The sequence below is a fragment of the Gekko japonicus genome, unplaced genomic scaffold, assembly GCF_001447785.1.
Source record: "Gekko japonicus isolate JY-2015 unplaced genomic scaffold, Gekko_japonicus_V1.1 scaffold847, whole genome shotgun sequence".
In the NCBI taxonomy this organism is placed as follows: domain Eukaryota; kingdom Metazoa; phylum Chordata; class Lepidosauria; order Squamata; family Gekkonidae; genus Gekko; species Gekko japonicus.
The window spans coordinates 410,259-427,149 of record NW_015174868.1 but is presented as its reverse complement, the minus strand read 5'-3'; the positions used below and the strand labels follow the sequence as shown (position 1 = coordinate 427,149).

Genomic DNA, 16,891 nt, shown 5'->3' with positions numbered 1-16,891 from the left:
TAGGGAAAAGAACGAAACGGATTTCTTCTCCCCACCACGTAACCAACCTTCTTAATCTTAGGCAACCATTTCTTTTCCAAATGCGGTAAATCCTACAACCAACACACAGAACTTGTCATAAGAACATAAGAAGCCGTGTTGGATCAGTCCAACGGCCCATCCAGTCCAACGCTCTGTGTCACACAGTGGCCAAAACCCAGGTGCCAAAAGGAGGTCCACCAGCAGGGCCAGAACTCCAGAAGCCCTCCCTGTGTCGCCCCCCAAGCACCAAGAAGACAGAGCATCACTGCCCCAGACAGAGTGTTCCGTCTATACCTTGGGGCTAATAGCCAATGATGGACCTCTGCTCTGTATGTTTATCCAATCCCCTCTTGGAGCTGTCTATGCTTGTAGCTGCCACCGCTTCTTGCGGCAGTGAATGTCATGTAGCACTGGCCAAGAACATTACGTCAAATTATTTTAGCTTACGATACACGTAATACGAATAAAAGAGGCTCTTTTCTAGGGTCTCTGACATAACTAGGTTCCTGCAGCTGCTTTACCTCATCTTCACCACTGCCTTGAACATAATGAGTGTCATCTGCTTCTTCGTCATCCGCATCCACAAGCTCTGGCCGGAACTCAAACACTTCACGTCCGCTGATCTAGTCATGATGAAAGAGATCACAGTGCAGGGCTGAGCGACACGAAATACAGACGTCGTCCCCAAAGCAAAGCTCAAAGGCGTTCCACGCCACCGAAAAGGATTGCTCTCATCTTATTTTCTGTACCACAAGTAAACGTGACCGAGAAGCAGAGCTTACCACCAACGCTTTGCCAGCCTTGAAGTCTGCTTTCCGTCTTTCCATGTCTTGTTCGGCCTTATTAATCTTTTCTTGTCTTTTCCTTTTCTTCCACGCAAGGAAAGACTCTAACGTAATTTTCGTAACATTTGGTCCTAAAGCGGCACGCTGGGAAAAAAAATAAAAGAAAATACCCAATGGCTCTTAAATGCCATCTGAGCGGGCTTTCCGAAATTTATAATTTCAACGAGGTTGGCTGCAACACTTCTGCATTTACCTGGAACCTACTGCAAGGTTCCCCCCCGTTTCTTTTATCATTATTCTTTTTGGATATGAAAAGGGATCAGTAAGCATGATAATTGCTCAAATAAGAAAACTTAAAATATTCCTTGGTGATTAAACATAATCAAAATGCTTGTTAGCCATGATGACTGGTATTAAGATATTTGGCGTAAAGCGCTACAGTCTGTTTCGAACATGCTGACAGTTAAACACTCACTGTGGAACACGGGTGCCCTCTAGAGACAGGAATTCAATATTACCTTGTCATTCCCAAACGATAATAGGCACTGAAACATTTAAAAAATATCCCCAGGAACTGAAAACAAATGTATTTTGGTTCTGCTGAGACCCCATAAATCTATTTTAGTAATTTAGAAAAGAGCTAGAAATTACAAGTCACTTTCAAAGATGGCCAGTCATCCTTAAGGCTCAGTTCAAAACAGATTCAGCTAATTGATCACCTCAGTCTTTCACTGCCAGCCTGTGCTTCCCCCTCCATGAGTCACCAACCATGACATCCCACAAGCATCTATCGCATTACCTCTTTTTCTATTAGATCTTCTAAAGAAATCAGCTCTTCCTTTTCTTCCTTCTTCTTGTCCTTTTTGAGTACAAAGCCCGGAGGAAGGGCATGGCGGTACATACAGTTGTCTCCGCCACCGGGACAGACCCAAAACCATCCGTATTTATTGTTTTCAATGGCATCAAGGAAATACTTGCAGACCTGTACAAAACATTCATAAACAAGTCCTGCTTTTTAAAACACCCAACAACAAATGAACAAAAAACACGAATCAGGTAGAATGCAAACCTTCATTTCTGGCCACCAAAATATAAAGCAAGTTGTCTGTGGCAGTATCAACTTAGTCTGACAACCTGCCTCAATCCATGCTTCTAACTAAAGTGCTAATAAAATGCCCACTGTATTTTTTCACAGGCCACTAAAAAAAAAGATTCAACTGGCTGCATGTAATTTTGCTGCATCATAGCCACCAAAAGAAACCAACACCCATATCAACTGCACATCTGAATAGTCTCTTGAAGGCTGTCCCTTGGGTCACCAACCTCCAGGTGCTGGCTGGAGCTCTCCTGGGATTACAACCGATCTCCAGGCGACAGAGATTAGTTCACCTGAAGAAAATGGCCACTTTGGAAGGCAGATTCTATGGCATTACTCCCCACTGAAGCCTCTCCCCAAACCCCGCCCTCTTCAAGCTCCACCTCCAAAATCTCCAGGTATTTCTCAGCCTGGAACTGGCAACCAGTGTTCCCTCTAAGATGAGTTAGTGTGAGCTAGCTCACACTTTTTTAGCCTCCAGCTCACACATTTTTGTCTTAGCTCAGAGCAAACTAATTTATGCAGTAGCCAAATCACGTGCTCACAGCTTTAATGCCAGTAGCTCACAAAGTAGAATTTGTGCTCACAAGTATTGCTGGAAACCTTAGCTGTCTCTGTTTTTAAAAATCTGATGTAGTACACCTATAAGGAACCAGGAGAAAATAAAAGGGCCACACCAGACACCGACAAAAAGTAAAGCCAAGGCTGATGGCGCAAAATAAGGTAAACATATTTTCTTATTCAGTCAATGTTAACCCCAGATCCCTAGTATGTTACATGCTTCCCAAAATACGTAAAAATATTTTTCTTCTTCCAGGTACACCTACTATCTCCGGCTGCAATTCTATCCTGGAACCTCTATCCAAATACATCGACTTTTTCCTCAGACCATTTGTGTCCATAATGCCATCATATGTAAGAGTTCAAAAGGGAAACTTCCATTTTTAAGCACACTTTAGCTAGAAGGGGCTATCCAAATCGCATACTATCGTCCGCTTACTTTAAAAAGCCTTGGCATCAGATAGGAAGAAATTACTCATGGACGAGGGAAAAACTGCTTGTGATTAGAATATATGCAGCCTTCCTTAAAATATTGTAAGTGTGGGTCTAAAAAAAGAGTCCTTGCTAGAATATTGCTAGAGAATATTTCTTTATGACAAGAAACCTACAGATGCTTTTAGGTGAGGGAATTTCAACTGAATAATAAAATATATTTTTACCTTAATTTGCACCCTCGGCCTTGGCCTTATCACACCTGTAAGTAAAACATGAACAACCCCTACACCCGCAACAAGATTTAATGAAGCAGCCCCATAACTGAGACTACAGGCCCAAGCAGGAGAAGGCTAAATGAGCATAATGAAATTAACGTAACTCCAAGACTTGACTGCAGCAACAATGTGGCATGCTGAGGATTTAGTTCTCTCATTCTGGCTCTCCCTCCGTCTGTATGGCAAAATACCTCCAACCCTTAACAGCAGTAGTGCATTTGATTGAAGTGAAGGGCTGCATCTCAAGAAAGGTCAAAAGCCTAACAAGTGCATACAAGACCTTGAGTGTATCCTGTGAATGGAGCTACTTTACCGAAGGCATGCTGCCACTTTTCCCTTCCCACAGCAAAGGCATGAACCTTACCTCACCCCCCCCCGCTACCTTGAGAGACAATTGAGCTTAGAAAACAGAGAATGCAGTGTGAGGCTGTGGTCAGAAGGGGGATATTGCCAGAAGTCACCCTCACTTTACCTGTTGCATGAGTCTCAAAACAGCTTGCATGTGTGTGCATGGGAGGGGATCAATGTCCTCATCTAGCTGCAGCCCCGCCCACTGCACCCCGCATTGCTCCCAAGAGTTCCCTACAGCTCCATAGGAGCTTGGAGAAGGCTACAGTGGGACAGGAGAGGTAGCAAAAAACCCTTTCTGCCAACTAGCTTTATTTGTGGCTTTAAAGGATCCAATGCACAGTATGCAACTGAGTTTTGGAGGACATGCACAAGTGTCAAGTTTCAGTTTCGTTTCACTTCACTGCTTGCCATGTATGGGGGGGAGGGCATTCTTGAGGGGAGTGAATGCGGTAGGAGTGAGAGCTTGTAGACAGCGTAATCTTTCCTTAAGTTGTGCCCCAGCACCAGTTCCCATATGAGTTGGCCTTGGAGACTCTTTTGCTAGGCCTGTATAGAGAAGGTGCCACATATCTGTCAGGGTTGTCATAGTGACCGTAGAGGCTGCATTGGTGACCTATGAGTGCAAGGTGGGGTGTATTTTACTTTATCTATATTAGAGGCTTTTCGCTGGCTTTTCCTCAGTTCTGACAAAGATTCAAGTTCCTGATGTAAGCCTATCTCTAATAAAGCATCACTGCCAAAGAGTGTTGTGGAGAGTGTTATCAACTGGGGACCAACCGTGGCTTTCCACAAAAGAGGAAATGGTGGACTTAACAAGGGAAATGTACCACGGTTTTGTGTTACATGTCAACCAAGCCAGCAAGGATCTGTCTTTAAATAAGTTCAAGATGGAGAATATATATTTAGTACAGTATTTAAGACATACTTATAATAACTTTGTAGGATTTCCTTGGTCAAAGCTTCACTTCATGATAACTTACACTTAACATACACTAGCTTTAGACAATATAACTGCAGATTGTTGGGGACTACACTTGAAGTACTGACCTCCTTGAGAATAAAGCATTGTTCAAAACAGGTTTATAGTCTAATACCCCATAAAGAATATTTGCCTATGACAACAGCACTGTCAAGCTTGTTACATTGGATGCAAATAGGATTTGTTATTTTTCACTGCGTTTCTATAAGATGCCACTGTTTGAACCCTATGCTACCTCGTCCAATTTAAAAATGCACCAAATTTTTTAAATAAAGCTCTAAAATTCGAACCTTTGTAATGTATTGTAATAGTAACTATTAAGAATGCACGTTAATTTCATTGTTGCAACTTGAGTATGTGGCAGATTATGCACACTGATGCCATAAGAGCATCTCATAAGCTTTCTACTTAAAAAGGTTTACAAAATGAGATTGTAAATATACATAAGTTCCACATACACTAGTGCTAAAATTCAACCGGCTCAATTAAATTTCCGAAACACATTTTAACAAGTTACTGGAACACAATGCAAGAAAAAGGACATACTATTTGAGTTTTGGGTTTTTTCTTTTCGGCCTCACCATGCTTCTTGTTCACCACCTCTTCCAGCTTCTTCTCATCCCAGTTATCCATCGTGTCTAGACAGAATAAACAAAACTCTCACTAGAACAATAGGGAAAAAAACCTCTGCTATCTTTTTATATCTCCACCGCATTAAAGAAAAATAGAAGCATATTTGTACGCATTTTGTAGGAAGGTGCAATTTTTTTTTAAAAAGACACCGTAAATGACAGGATTAAGATAAAAGATGAAAGCAAACAAGAGACTGGCATGGAAGAACATTAGGAGTTCATTTTGCAAGAAGTTCTATATTGACTTGGAAGAAGAGATTGGATTTATATCCCACCTTTCACTTGAAGTCTCAGAGCAACTTACAAACTCCTTTCCCTTCCCCTCCCCACAACAGACACCCTGTGAGGTAGGTGGGGCTGAGAGAGCTCTGAGAGAACGGTCCTTGAGAGAACAGCTTTGATAGAACTATGACTTGCCCAAGGCCATCCAGCAGCTGAATGTGGAGGAGTGGGGAATCAAACCCGGTTCTCCCAGATTAGAGTCTGTGCACTTAACCACTACACCAAACTGGCTTTATTAAGTTAGAAACAAGACTTCAGATAACACCATATGAAACTGAATGCCTTCAGTTGTGTATATCATTTTGGGTATCAGCGATGCTTTCTAGATTTCTAATTGGGCTCCTTAAATAGCGCATCCTCTTCTTTCAGATGACTCACCATTGTCATGAAGCCTGCAGTGAAAACACCAAGCCTACTGAACAGCAAACTTGGACAGTCCTTAAGATTTCAGCAATCCTGAACTACCATTCTGAGATTTCTATTTGATCTAGTGCTTTACAGATTAGGAGAAAAAAAGAGGGGAGGAATGGGTACAAGAGAAAGCAGTTTATTTGACCTTTTAGATCCAAGTTGTTTTGCAATGAGGTTTGCCAGGGCATCTCAAGCAGAAATTTCTCTAACTCCCACAAAGAAGTGGGAGTATGGTGACTGAGATCAGGAAGCTCACTGTGAAACACATTGGGATCTAAAAGGTCAAGCAAACCACTCTCCCTCACACCTCGTTCCCTGTTTTCTTCTACTTATTGGTACGGCCTTGTCTTCTTCCTGACTGCTTTTCAGACTAACCATTTTACAAATACCATGAAAAGCAAACACCTTGCTTTCGTGTACACAATACCCAAGAGGCACCCTTCCTGGCCACACTCATGGTCACTGAGTTGATCAAGCTGTCCAAGATCTAATCAAAAGCCTCAGTCACCATGCAGTTGAAAGAGAGGACAGGTAAACTGCGAGCTCTGGTCTTTGACTAACTCTTTTCAGTTTGGTTATATAACCAGGCAGCTAACTCACAGCAAAAAAAAATAACAAAACAGCTTGGCAAAACGTTTTTGCTTTAGAAATAACGCTGGTAGCAGAAGGCAGTGACAGATTTTTCCTGCTTCCTCCTCCCAGCCGCTGCCTGTGAGTCTCAAAGAGGCAGTATGATGATACCGCTCTTATTTGGTGCGGTCAGGTGTGATGTAGTTTTAGATTTCTTGTTGTTTCTTTGTATCTATCGCTGCCACCAGGAATTTAATTCGTCTTTAATTAACCTTTCCCACAGTATTGTGCCTAAGCTCCAAGGCTCCTTCATTGGTCTATGTGGTTCTGAGGATAAGACCCTGGGTTAACAATAAACAAGATAATACTTTTTGGTAAAAGAAGCATATTGGCTACAAGAGGTTTTCTTAGGCTGCTCAGTAAAAGCTTTCCCTTTTTACTCAGGTCTCTGTAAGCCTTTTCCCTCACACTCTTAAAACACTCTGACAATATCAGATTTTGCCTAATACGCCCCCTTAAGTATATCTTCTTCTTCCTTTAGAATCTTAATGCCTTTCACAGCACTTCTATATGACTCTAGTGAGAAGACTACTTCTCAGACTCTGTGTAGATTGACCACAACTGACAACACTCTGCCTTCTCTCTCTCCACACACACACTTCCTAGCTCCGCCCACACTCAGTCACCAACCAATCACCTCACTCACTCTTCTGCCTCTTTCACCCCCTTGTTCTTCTGACACTTACCAACCATTTAAAGAAACACACACATATAAGTTGAAATCATTACAGGCAGTATTAAGAGGTGAGGGAATCTGGCTAATGAGTGTTCTGCCCATTGGCACTGCCTTTCTGAGGCTCCCAAGAGTGCTGTAGAACGGGGAATCCTACCAGCAGCTTTCCCTGGAGCTATCCGCTGTTTGTGCCACCTGTGAGAAATTAGTTGTTTTGATGGGTTAACCCCCCCCCTTTATTATGGCAGATATTTTCTGGCCTCTTGCACTGAAAACAAATTCTATCTCATTTGTCCTGCCACATAAGAACACTCACCAAAATGGTCTTGCACTTCTACTGTGTTCTCTGCTTGTGCGGGAACACGTTAATTCCAAATATTAAATGTTCTATTTCCCAGACACCACTTACCCTTTTCAAGCTCTTCATCTCGTGCATCAATGTAAACACTTCTCTTTTCGCACTTTCTCTCCAAAGTCAGGTCGTGAGAAAATTTGCACTTGTCTCCTTTTGTGCACTGCCCTTGCTTGAAGAAAGCACAGACGACTGATTTGGGATCAGCACCTGTAATATAGACGGTTTCATCATTTATTTCCCCCCACCCCCATTTGATGTCGAAAGACCCCCCCCCCCCGCCCCAGTTTGAGACATATAAGAAAACACAAGGCCAGCCCTTTACCTTTACTAATTTTCTGGGCAGCAACTACAGGTTTGAAAAGCTCGTTCAGCTCCTGCAATTCTTTCTTCTTGTCATCTTTCTTTAATTTCTTGTCAGCGTCTGTTTGAGTGGCCTAGAATAAAATGAAGTCATCAGAAAGGGAGACTCACAACACTCCAGCTGAAAAGAGAAGGTGTTCAGCGGCACCTGAAAGACGAACAAAATTTGTGGCAGAGAATGAGCTATTGAGAGTCACTGCTCACTTCTTCAGATACTTCAGAAAGCTCCTACCCTGCCACAAATTTTGTTTGTCTTTAAGGTGCTGCCGGACTCTTGCTTTCTTCTATTGCTGCAGACAGACTAGCACGGTTACCCATCTTGGAAACGCTAACTGAAAGTGTATTAAATGCAAACTACAGGATGTTATACAGGATCCATGAAACACATTTGCATAAGATAAACTGTAGCCCACCAGTAGAAAAGGGCAAGAGTCCAGAAGCACCTTAAGGACTAACAAAATTTGTGGCAGGGTGTGAGCTTTCGTGAGTCACTGCTCACTTCTTCACTGCTCCTCCCCTGGCGCAGATTGTGTTAGTCTTTAAGGTGCTCCTGGACTCTTGCTCTTTTCTACTGCTGCAGAGTCTTTAAGGTGCTCCTGGACTCTTGCTCTTTTCTACTGCTGCAGAGAGGCTAACACGGCTGCCCATCTTGATCTGTAGTAGGCTATTGAGAAAGATTTGGTGGGCCACTGAGCACCTGCTGTTTTTTTTCAGAATTTTTGTCGAGAATGGTGGGCTACGTGGGCCTTGTTCTCATCCCACAAGGCATTTGCTTCAAAATTAAGAGATCAGAACATTTAACCCAGAATAGTTAAGTTTTCTTAACAGTTAAGGTAGTGGCTCCCCTGGCTTTGTAAATTTGACACCACATTTGAGTATCATGCCTGCCAAGAAGTTATGCCATTAAGGACTTAACAAGGCCTGTGGCCAACATTATAATTAGGGCACATCATCATCTGCAGCCTGCCCACTTCTAAAATGCACTGGTATATCATGCGATCACACAGTGTGCACTAAGCAAAAACAAGCCAACATTTGCCTACCTGTCGGGGGTTTTGCTGACCAAATTTCACTTGATGGGTCACAGCCTTGATAAACTTCTGCTGCTTTGCTCCTTTCTTGTTCTTCAAGCCAAAGGTTTTGTCCTATATTGGAAAGGTTTGTAGAAATTACAAGATGATTTGAATTTTTGTAAGACTGCTTATCTACTTTTATCAACTATACAGGTTTCTGCAACAATTCTCACTTATTTTTTCTGAAATAAAAGTCATCTGATTTTAGAGGTTCTTCCTCACAGTGAAGGAACTTTATAGTCTTTTCTTCCATATGTGTCTTCATTTAAATAGCTTCTTGGAATGTTTGTTGGGTGATGAAATCTACCAGTTCAGGACAGCTGTACAAATAAGTTACAGAAACCAAACAAGTGAAGCAAAAAGATTTTAGAAGAATTAAAACATCTGTGGAGACACCAACTCTTAGGATTAACTGTTGCTCAAACATAATCAAAAGTAAAAGTGGCTGTTTAAAATGGAAGTAGATCCTAAACACATCCCAGTTTTATCACATGTGCCTGTATTCCATGCTGGGCCTTCTCTCAACTGCTATTTGTGAATGACCATGTGCCGCAGTTTACCTCTGCAACATTTATAGGAGACTGACTGGCTGAAGATATAACCGCCTTGGACATCAATAATAAAAAGTGTCCAATCCGCTATGTGTATGAAGTGACTTGCATTCTTGAGCATTCCGAAAGAGGCATCAGTTGCCTGGTACTAAGCTAGTTTCCTCATACAGAATGCATAGATATTCAACACTGGCCCCTATTCTACTACTCATTAGTCCCCAAATATGGTGCTTAAATTCATTCTTCCAGCCTGAAAAATACTGTGAGAACTGTAGTTTCTTTAAGCAAAACTAAGTGATTTATTTTTTTATTAATATTTTATTGAGTGTACATTTATTCATATATTTTATACATATCTTAACATTTCATTTCCCTTATATTCTCCTTTCTAGAAATCATATTAAACATTGAAAGCATATAAATATTCTCCATCCTCGTTATCTTATTCCCATTCTTTACCCGCTTAACCAGACCACCGTACAGCTTCCTCTAATTCATAATCTAAACATTATTAGATTCTTCCTTAATTTATCTAAGACTTCTTCTTTGGCTGGATTCCCTCCATATACACTTATTTTATACTTATACTGTATCTTCTTCCAAACCTAGAAAGGAAAGTTGAACAGGGTTGCCTCCGAAACTGGAAGCCTCTGCAACAGAAGGAAACCCTCCTCCCTCTGATCGGAGGTCTTGGGGGGGGGGGCACACCCTTCCCCTCCTTGCTATGCCGTTAGTTTAATAATTCCATTCCTGTTATCTATTATCCTTTATTATAATTCACACTTATCCTGTCTATTAACTCTAATTTACTCTACATACTAACATGCTAACTCTAACTTCCTTTATGAATTACTTTCTACCACTCTGCTACCAAACATAATATCTCAGTTCAAACACTTCCATTCCTTAATTCAGTTGCTGCATCTACCAAGTGATTTATGAAGGAATTGTATTGTGTGCTACTGTCTGGAAGTTGTCACGTGACCTCCAATCCCACTGGGAAAAGCAGCATTTCTTAAAAGAAATGATGTCAGACCAATCAAAATTTCATAGTTATTTGTCAGCTCCTTTTATTCTCCTCAGTGCAACATCATTTCATGGGATTTCCATTTACAGTCTCTGATTTATATATACCTCAAACATGCTGCTGCACAGATCTGGAAAAAAGCACTCCCAGCTTTTTAAAGCAGTACTCCTAAAGAGACTTACTAAAAACTAAAACCCATTAAACTCCATGGGGACTGCTTCTCAGAAAACATACTTTGGAATCAGTATCTATGCTGCAATCCTACACTTGCTTGAGAATATCCCAGTGGGTTTAATGTGACTTACTGCTGAGTAAACACATATAGGATTAGGCTGTTAATGGCATTAATATATTTGCAATTAGAAACATATTTGCAATTGAAACACAAGCAAAGATCTCCTGCTTAACATCTTCCTAATTATCAAAGTTAATGATTCTTCAATAAGGCCAAGACTGAGATTGTTTTTTCCCAGCTAAATAATCTGGGAATATTTACGAACCCAATGCAAACAGTTGTGAAGGTGGCACGGCAATTCACCTTTAACTTTCACTACTGTCACAATCACTTAGGAACTGATCTGTTCTGGTACTCTACCTACATAAAATGTGCTGCATTTCCCGGTCAATCACACCAGTTTAGTATTACCTGAATGCCAGAATGCAAGTGACTTTCCTTTTTTAAGGAATACAGTAATGGGAGTTTCGTTTTGGTTCAAGATCCATCTTTTTTTCTCATGCCTCAACTTTCTTGTATTCAGTTCTGCACTCAGAGACTGACCCAATCAAAGCCAACAGAAACCTATTACATCATCCAGTTCAACTGCACTCATTCAGCAATGGAGAGTACCCATGTACTCTACCAAAACAAACACTGCCCCCCCACAATTTCAAAGGAAATTTCCAGATGGCTAATAGTGTACGTTGGTTTTTATACCCCGCTTTTATCTGCCCTAAGGAGTCTCAAAGCAGCTTTCAATCGCCTCCTGTTCCTCTCCCCAAAATAATCACCTTGTGAGGTAGGTGGGGCTGAGAGTTCTGAGAAAACCGTGACTGTCCCAAGGTCACCTAGCAGGCTTCTTGTGGAGGAGTTGGGACTCAAACCCGGTTCTCCATATCAAGAGTCCATGACTCTTAACCACTACACCATGCTGGTTCCTATGACATAGCAATGTTAGTCACACAATAACCATGCCCAGGTTTATACTGGCACTATGCATTCTTAAAAATGGATAAAGGTAAAGGTTCCCTTGCTCGAAAGCCAGTCGAGTCCGACTCTAGGGTTGCGGTGCTCATCTCCATTTCAAAGCCGAAGAGCCAGCGCTGTCCGAAGACGTTTCCGTGGTCATGTGGCCGGCATGACTAAACACCAAGGCTCACGGAACGCTGTTACCTTCCCACCGAAGTGGTACCTATTTATCTACTTGCAATTTCTTGCTTTCGAACAGCTAGGTTGGCAGGAGCTGGAACTAGAGACGGGAGCTCACTCCGTCATGCGGCAACTCGGGTCTCGAACTGCTGAACTACCGACCTTCCACAGCCTGCAGTTCAGCGTCTTAACCACTTGAGCCACTGCAGCTCCTAAAAATGGATACTCAGACATAATTCCAACTGAATTCAGCAGAATTCTCAAATGGAAACAGAATTGAAGTCTTAATCTTTCCATAAAAATCTGATCTTCAACAAGAAAAACTGACGCTCAAGGCTTTTGGGAAACATTACCCTTTGATCCAGTGTAGGAGTTTGTGCTAAGTACTCAGTGGTTAAAGGAAATAAACACTAGACTGGGGCATTCTCATCAATTTCTACTTCATATACCCCAGAATTAAACCTTGGCACTGAGAAAAGCCCTGTCCTGCCTAAATTAAGTCTCCATCCTGTTACAAACCTACAGCCACACCAGACTCCCCAAGTACTGCATTAAGACATGTCCCTCTGGAACTTTCTTCAGTCCTATTTATTTTTCAAGGTTGTTTAAGACAGATGCCAAGTTCCTTTTAGTGTTTCAATAACTGGTCACAGCAGACGCTATAGACAACATAAACACAATCTACAACACTGAAGTGCACTATGGCATTTCTACTGGTTGATGACCTTAGATCTAAATCAGAATCAGGTATGACAACGACAGCAGGGCAAAGTACGAACTTACTGCTGCCTAATTCTTTTTTAAATACGGCCAGTTCAAATTACAGATGAAAAAGCATAAGGTGCTTGGTGCAGTAGCAAACTTGTGCCTGAACTTCAGTTGTCCTAATGAACAGAGCCTTGACTCTTGAAAACGTATACTCTGAAAGTCTTTTTGGTCTCTAAGGTGGTACTAGATGCAAATCTAACAGTTGAGCTGACTGAACACTACTCCATATTAAATTATGCCCCACATAGAAAACTAGTACACCGGTGAGAAGGCTAAACTACATCTCTCAGCACTGGCGTACAAAACATGGGTGCACAGCATTTGTATGAAGTGGCACAGCATAGATCAGGGGTGGCCAAACTGTGGCTCGGGAGTCACACGCGGCTCTTTCACACATACTGTGAGGCTCCTGGCAAGGCGGCTTGGGAAGCAAAGGGGAGGCATGCCTCCCCATTCGGTCTTCCCTTTCCCAGCCAAAGTTCCCCTCCCTCGGTAGGCTTGAGGCGGGGGAGGGGGGGGAAGCAGAGAAAGAAAGCAGATTTAAATGCATTCTCAAAGCCCCCCACTGAAGCCTACGAATATCATTAGACAAATAAATATCATTATCTGTTTTTACTCCTTTTCTTTTTGGTAGTCTCATTTAATGTTAATAAAAGCAAATTTGCACATTTTCCAATAAAAACATGCGGATAATATTTCTTTACGTCTTGCGGCTCTCAAACATCTGTTGCTTATTCTATATGGCTCTTATGTTAAGCAAGTTTGGCCACCCTAGTCATAGACACAGGCAGAGGTGGACTGGTGTGCTGAAACAGCCCTGGAAAAGAACCCCAGCCCCTCACCTGACCCAGAAAAGGCTGCAGCTGTCTGCCTCCCTTGGCCCATCCTTGCTCAACTCACCATGTCAACAAACACGCTCGGGCCAGATAGGCAAGGACAAGCTGGTAGTGGTGGGCCCAGGCATGGGCTGGAGAGGCTAGTGGTCACTATATCATCTGCCTGTGCCTGTCCTGCTCCCCTTCTGCCTGGCAGTGATAGGCTTGGTCAGCATGCCGCAAGGCTGGGCACCACACTGCCCACCTGTGCCTGGCAGTCTTCCCCAGCTTTTCCTCCCACAACAGGACCAGTGATGCTGCACTGCCTGCCTCTACCAGTAGCGGTGCCTTCACCATTTTGCTTGCCTCCCACCCGGCACAGCAATAACCCACCAGGTAAAGTTAAATTCAGGTGTGTAACCATGTTGGTCCAAAGCAGCAGAACAAAGTTTGAGTTCAGTAGCACCTTTATTTAAGGTATGAGCTCTCGTGTGCACCCACACTTCTTCAGATACAATGAAATAGAAGTTACCAGTCCATACATAACAGGTAGTGAGCAGATTGGCGTACAGCATAACAAAGCTGTTTAACAGAAGCAAGGGCCGAACTAGAATAACAAGCTTAGTTTATATGTTCACCATTTGTTTAATTCCAAGGGAAAACATAGTGAAGGAAATAAATATACCAAAGTTGGAGATTGATGGGTGGATGTACCCTTCTTAACTGTGGAATGCTGAGAGTTATTAACTGCGACCCTGCCATTATACTCCAGCCGTCTCCTCTCAAGCATGCAAATGACCTTATAGCATCCTCTTCTTTGAGGTGGAATGTTTGGCTCCAATCCACTATTTCAAAGCACATTACATTCTACCATTCATTAAGTTGCACTCTACTATTACAGGCAAAGGGGCAGTGAAACAGGGCCTGGCAACAGCTCGCCTCCCAGCTCACCAGACAGTGCCAGGCCAGGCAGAGGGAATCGAGGCTGGGCACCGGGTCACCTGCCTCTTCTTCACCCAAACAACGTCTTCGCTGGCCTGCCTGCCTTCCACCCAGCTACTGCACCACCCACCTTTACCTGGCACAGTCAGTCCCCAGATTAGCCTTCCTGCCTCCCAAGCCAAACATGGGCAGGGCAGGCTGGGGGTGGGTCAGGAGAGGCAGCCTGGCAAGAACCCCCCCCCTTAAGAGTTTGACCCCTTGTGTAATGATTCCATGTTTTGGTGTGCGTGTTTCTTTAAATGTTTAGTGTGACTGCTCTAATATGACAGAGCGATAGAGAGAGACAAGTGTATTTTGATTGGCTGATGACTTGTGTGGGAGATGTTCTGAGAGGAATCTGTGTGTGTGTGTGTGTTTCTATGAGAGGATTCTGTGTGTGAAGTTTGAAAAGTGAACATAGTCTGTGTGACTATGGAATTTTGAGCCTTTTTTAGACTGAATAAGACCAAAAATTCAGTATGACTGAGTTGATTCAATTCTGAGTGAATAAAAAAAAAAGACTAGTGTGGCTATCTCTATATATATATGAGAGAGAGAGATTATACTGAGTGTATAAGCCTGTCAGAGTGGAGTTTGGCGTTTGAGAGACTGTAGCACCAAGCTTTACCAGTTATGTTTACAAGTTCCTTTCTTCAGCAACTGTTCAAAATAACCATAAACCCATTTTGTTCTTTATTAAATAAATCAATCTTTGTTTAAATTTATCCAAGAAATCAGTACAGTACTTCCTCAGGGCCACATAGTCCTCTGAAGTGCCCAGACCCTGGGTCATACTACCAAAAGAGAGAGATTTGGAATTTTTAATTCCTGATGGCAGCAGAAAACGACCAAGTTTATATACACAGAGCGGGTTTAAAGGTGAAACCATTTCCCCAATAAGCAGCACGCCACACCTTGCAATAAACGAGGGTTGCCAACCTCCAGGTGGCACCTGGAGGTCTCCCGCTATTCCAGTCGACCTGCAGATGACCAAGATCAGTTCCCCTGGAGAAAATGGCAGCGTTGGAAGGTGGCCTCTATGGCACGATACCCTGCTGAGGTCCCTCCCCCATCCCAGCCCCCCCCCCCCAAATCGCCAGGTGTTTCCTACCCCAGAGTTGGCAACGCTAACAACATCCAATCAATCCCTGGACGCAGCCAGACCTCCCCGACAGAGCCGAGGCTCACCTCAATGATCTTCTCTTTCTTCTTCTGATCCGTCTTTTTGTTGGCGGCCGGCGGCGGCGCCTGTTTCTTAGGGGGCATCTCAGGAGGAGGCGCGAGAAGCCGGCAAGGGAAGAAAGGCGGGGAGGCCGGGAGGGAGAGAAAAGGCGCCGCTGAGGCCCAGAGAGAGAAGGAGGGGAGGCGCCGCTGGAGTCTTGTTTTTCAGGGCCAAGCGAGGAGACGGGAAGAGGAGGAAGGAGCGGCGGAGAAAGAGCAGCCAGCGGCGGCCAAACGAGCGCTTCGCGTTTGCGACAGGCCGTCAGCGACGGAAGCGGCAAAGCATTGTGGGAACGGAAGGTGTGCGTGGGGGGAGGGGAGGCATCGGCGTGGAACGCGCACGCGTGCGCGGCACCACCGCCGGGTTCTCTGGGGTCCCGCCCTGCTCTTCAGGGAGGGGCGGGGTTCAGAACAACGTGTTCGTGATGACGTCACGCATTTCGAGACCTTATGACCGCGAAGACAGACAGCGGGCTGTGGTTGGTGGGTGGGTGCTTGGATAGCTGAGACGGGCTTTCGTTGGCCGAGATAGACAGAAGGCGGGAGAGCGGGTGCTTGGATAGCCGAGACGGGTTCTCATTGGTCAAGACAGACAGCGGGAGGGAGGAGCGGGTACCTGGGTAGCTGAGGCGGGCTCTCATTGGCCAAGGCCAGTTCCCTCAAGGCTCTTCAGGCCAGGAGTGGCTCGGTACGAACCAGGGAAGCGCTGCCTCTCTTCAGGCCTTTCGCCTGCCCGCCTGAGGAGGGAGCCGTTGTGTCCGGCCTGCCTGGAAGTCTGGTTGCCTGCTCTGTCTTGCTCCAGGGGCCTTGACGGGGACCTGCATTTTTGGTTGCCCAGTCCGCCCCCCCCCCGCCTTTTCAGGTGTTTCTCAGGCTCGAGTCGCCCTATCTTTGTGCTGGAGGTCTCCTGGGATTCCAACTGATCTCCAGGCGATAGAGATCAGTTTACCTGAAAAAAAATAAGGGCCGTTTTGGAAGGTGGACTCTCTGGCCTTATACCCCATTGAATCCGTCCCCAAAGCTGGGCTTCATCAGTCCCCCCCCCCCCCTATCCATGTTTCCTTATAGTCCAACTCTCGCAGCCGTACATGACTACTGGGAATACCATTGCAGGATAAAACCAAGCCCAGTAAACATACAGTAATTAAAACAAGAGGCAGAAATTTTGTAGCTCCCTCCCCTGTCTGGTCTGTGGGTGCTTCACACGTTCGGGGGGGGGGGAAAGCTCTGTTAGGAGTAGGGG

The 16,891-nt window shown here is 44.1% G+C and overlaps 1 protein-coding gene across 1 annotated transcript in view; it reads right to left on the bottom strand.

The window, feature by feature from the left end:
• ZC3H15 (zinc finger CCCH-type containing 15) overlaps nucleotides 1–16,013 on the bottom strand; it is an 18,767-nt gene extending 2,754 nt beyond the window's left edge. The window contains exons 1-8 of the mRNA XM_015424766.1: nucleotides 15,616–16,013; nucleotides 8,890–8,991; nucleotides 7,809–7,920; nucleotides 7,541–7,693; nucleotides 5,050–5,141; nucleotides 1,606–1,788; nucleotides 804–950; nucleotides 469–644 (exon numbers count right to left, since the gene is read on the bottom strand). Coding sequence (XP_015280252.1) covers nucleotides 469–644; nucleotides 804–950; nucleotides 1,606–1,788; nucleotides 5,050–5,141; nucleotides 7,541–7,693; nucleotides 7,809–7,920; nucleotides 8,890–8,991; nucleotides 15,616–15,693 — 1,043 coding nt within the window. The 5' untranslated portion in view covers nucleotides 15,694–16,013. The remainder of the gene's footprint in view (nucleotides 1–468; nucleotides 645–803; nucleotides 951–1,605; nucleotides 1,789–5,049; nucleotides 5,142–7,540; nucleotides 7,694–7,808; nucleotides 7,921–8,889; nucleotides 8,992–15,615) is intronic.
• Nucleotides 16,014–16,891: the final 878 nt, after the last annotated feature.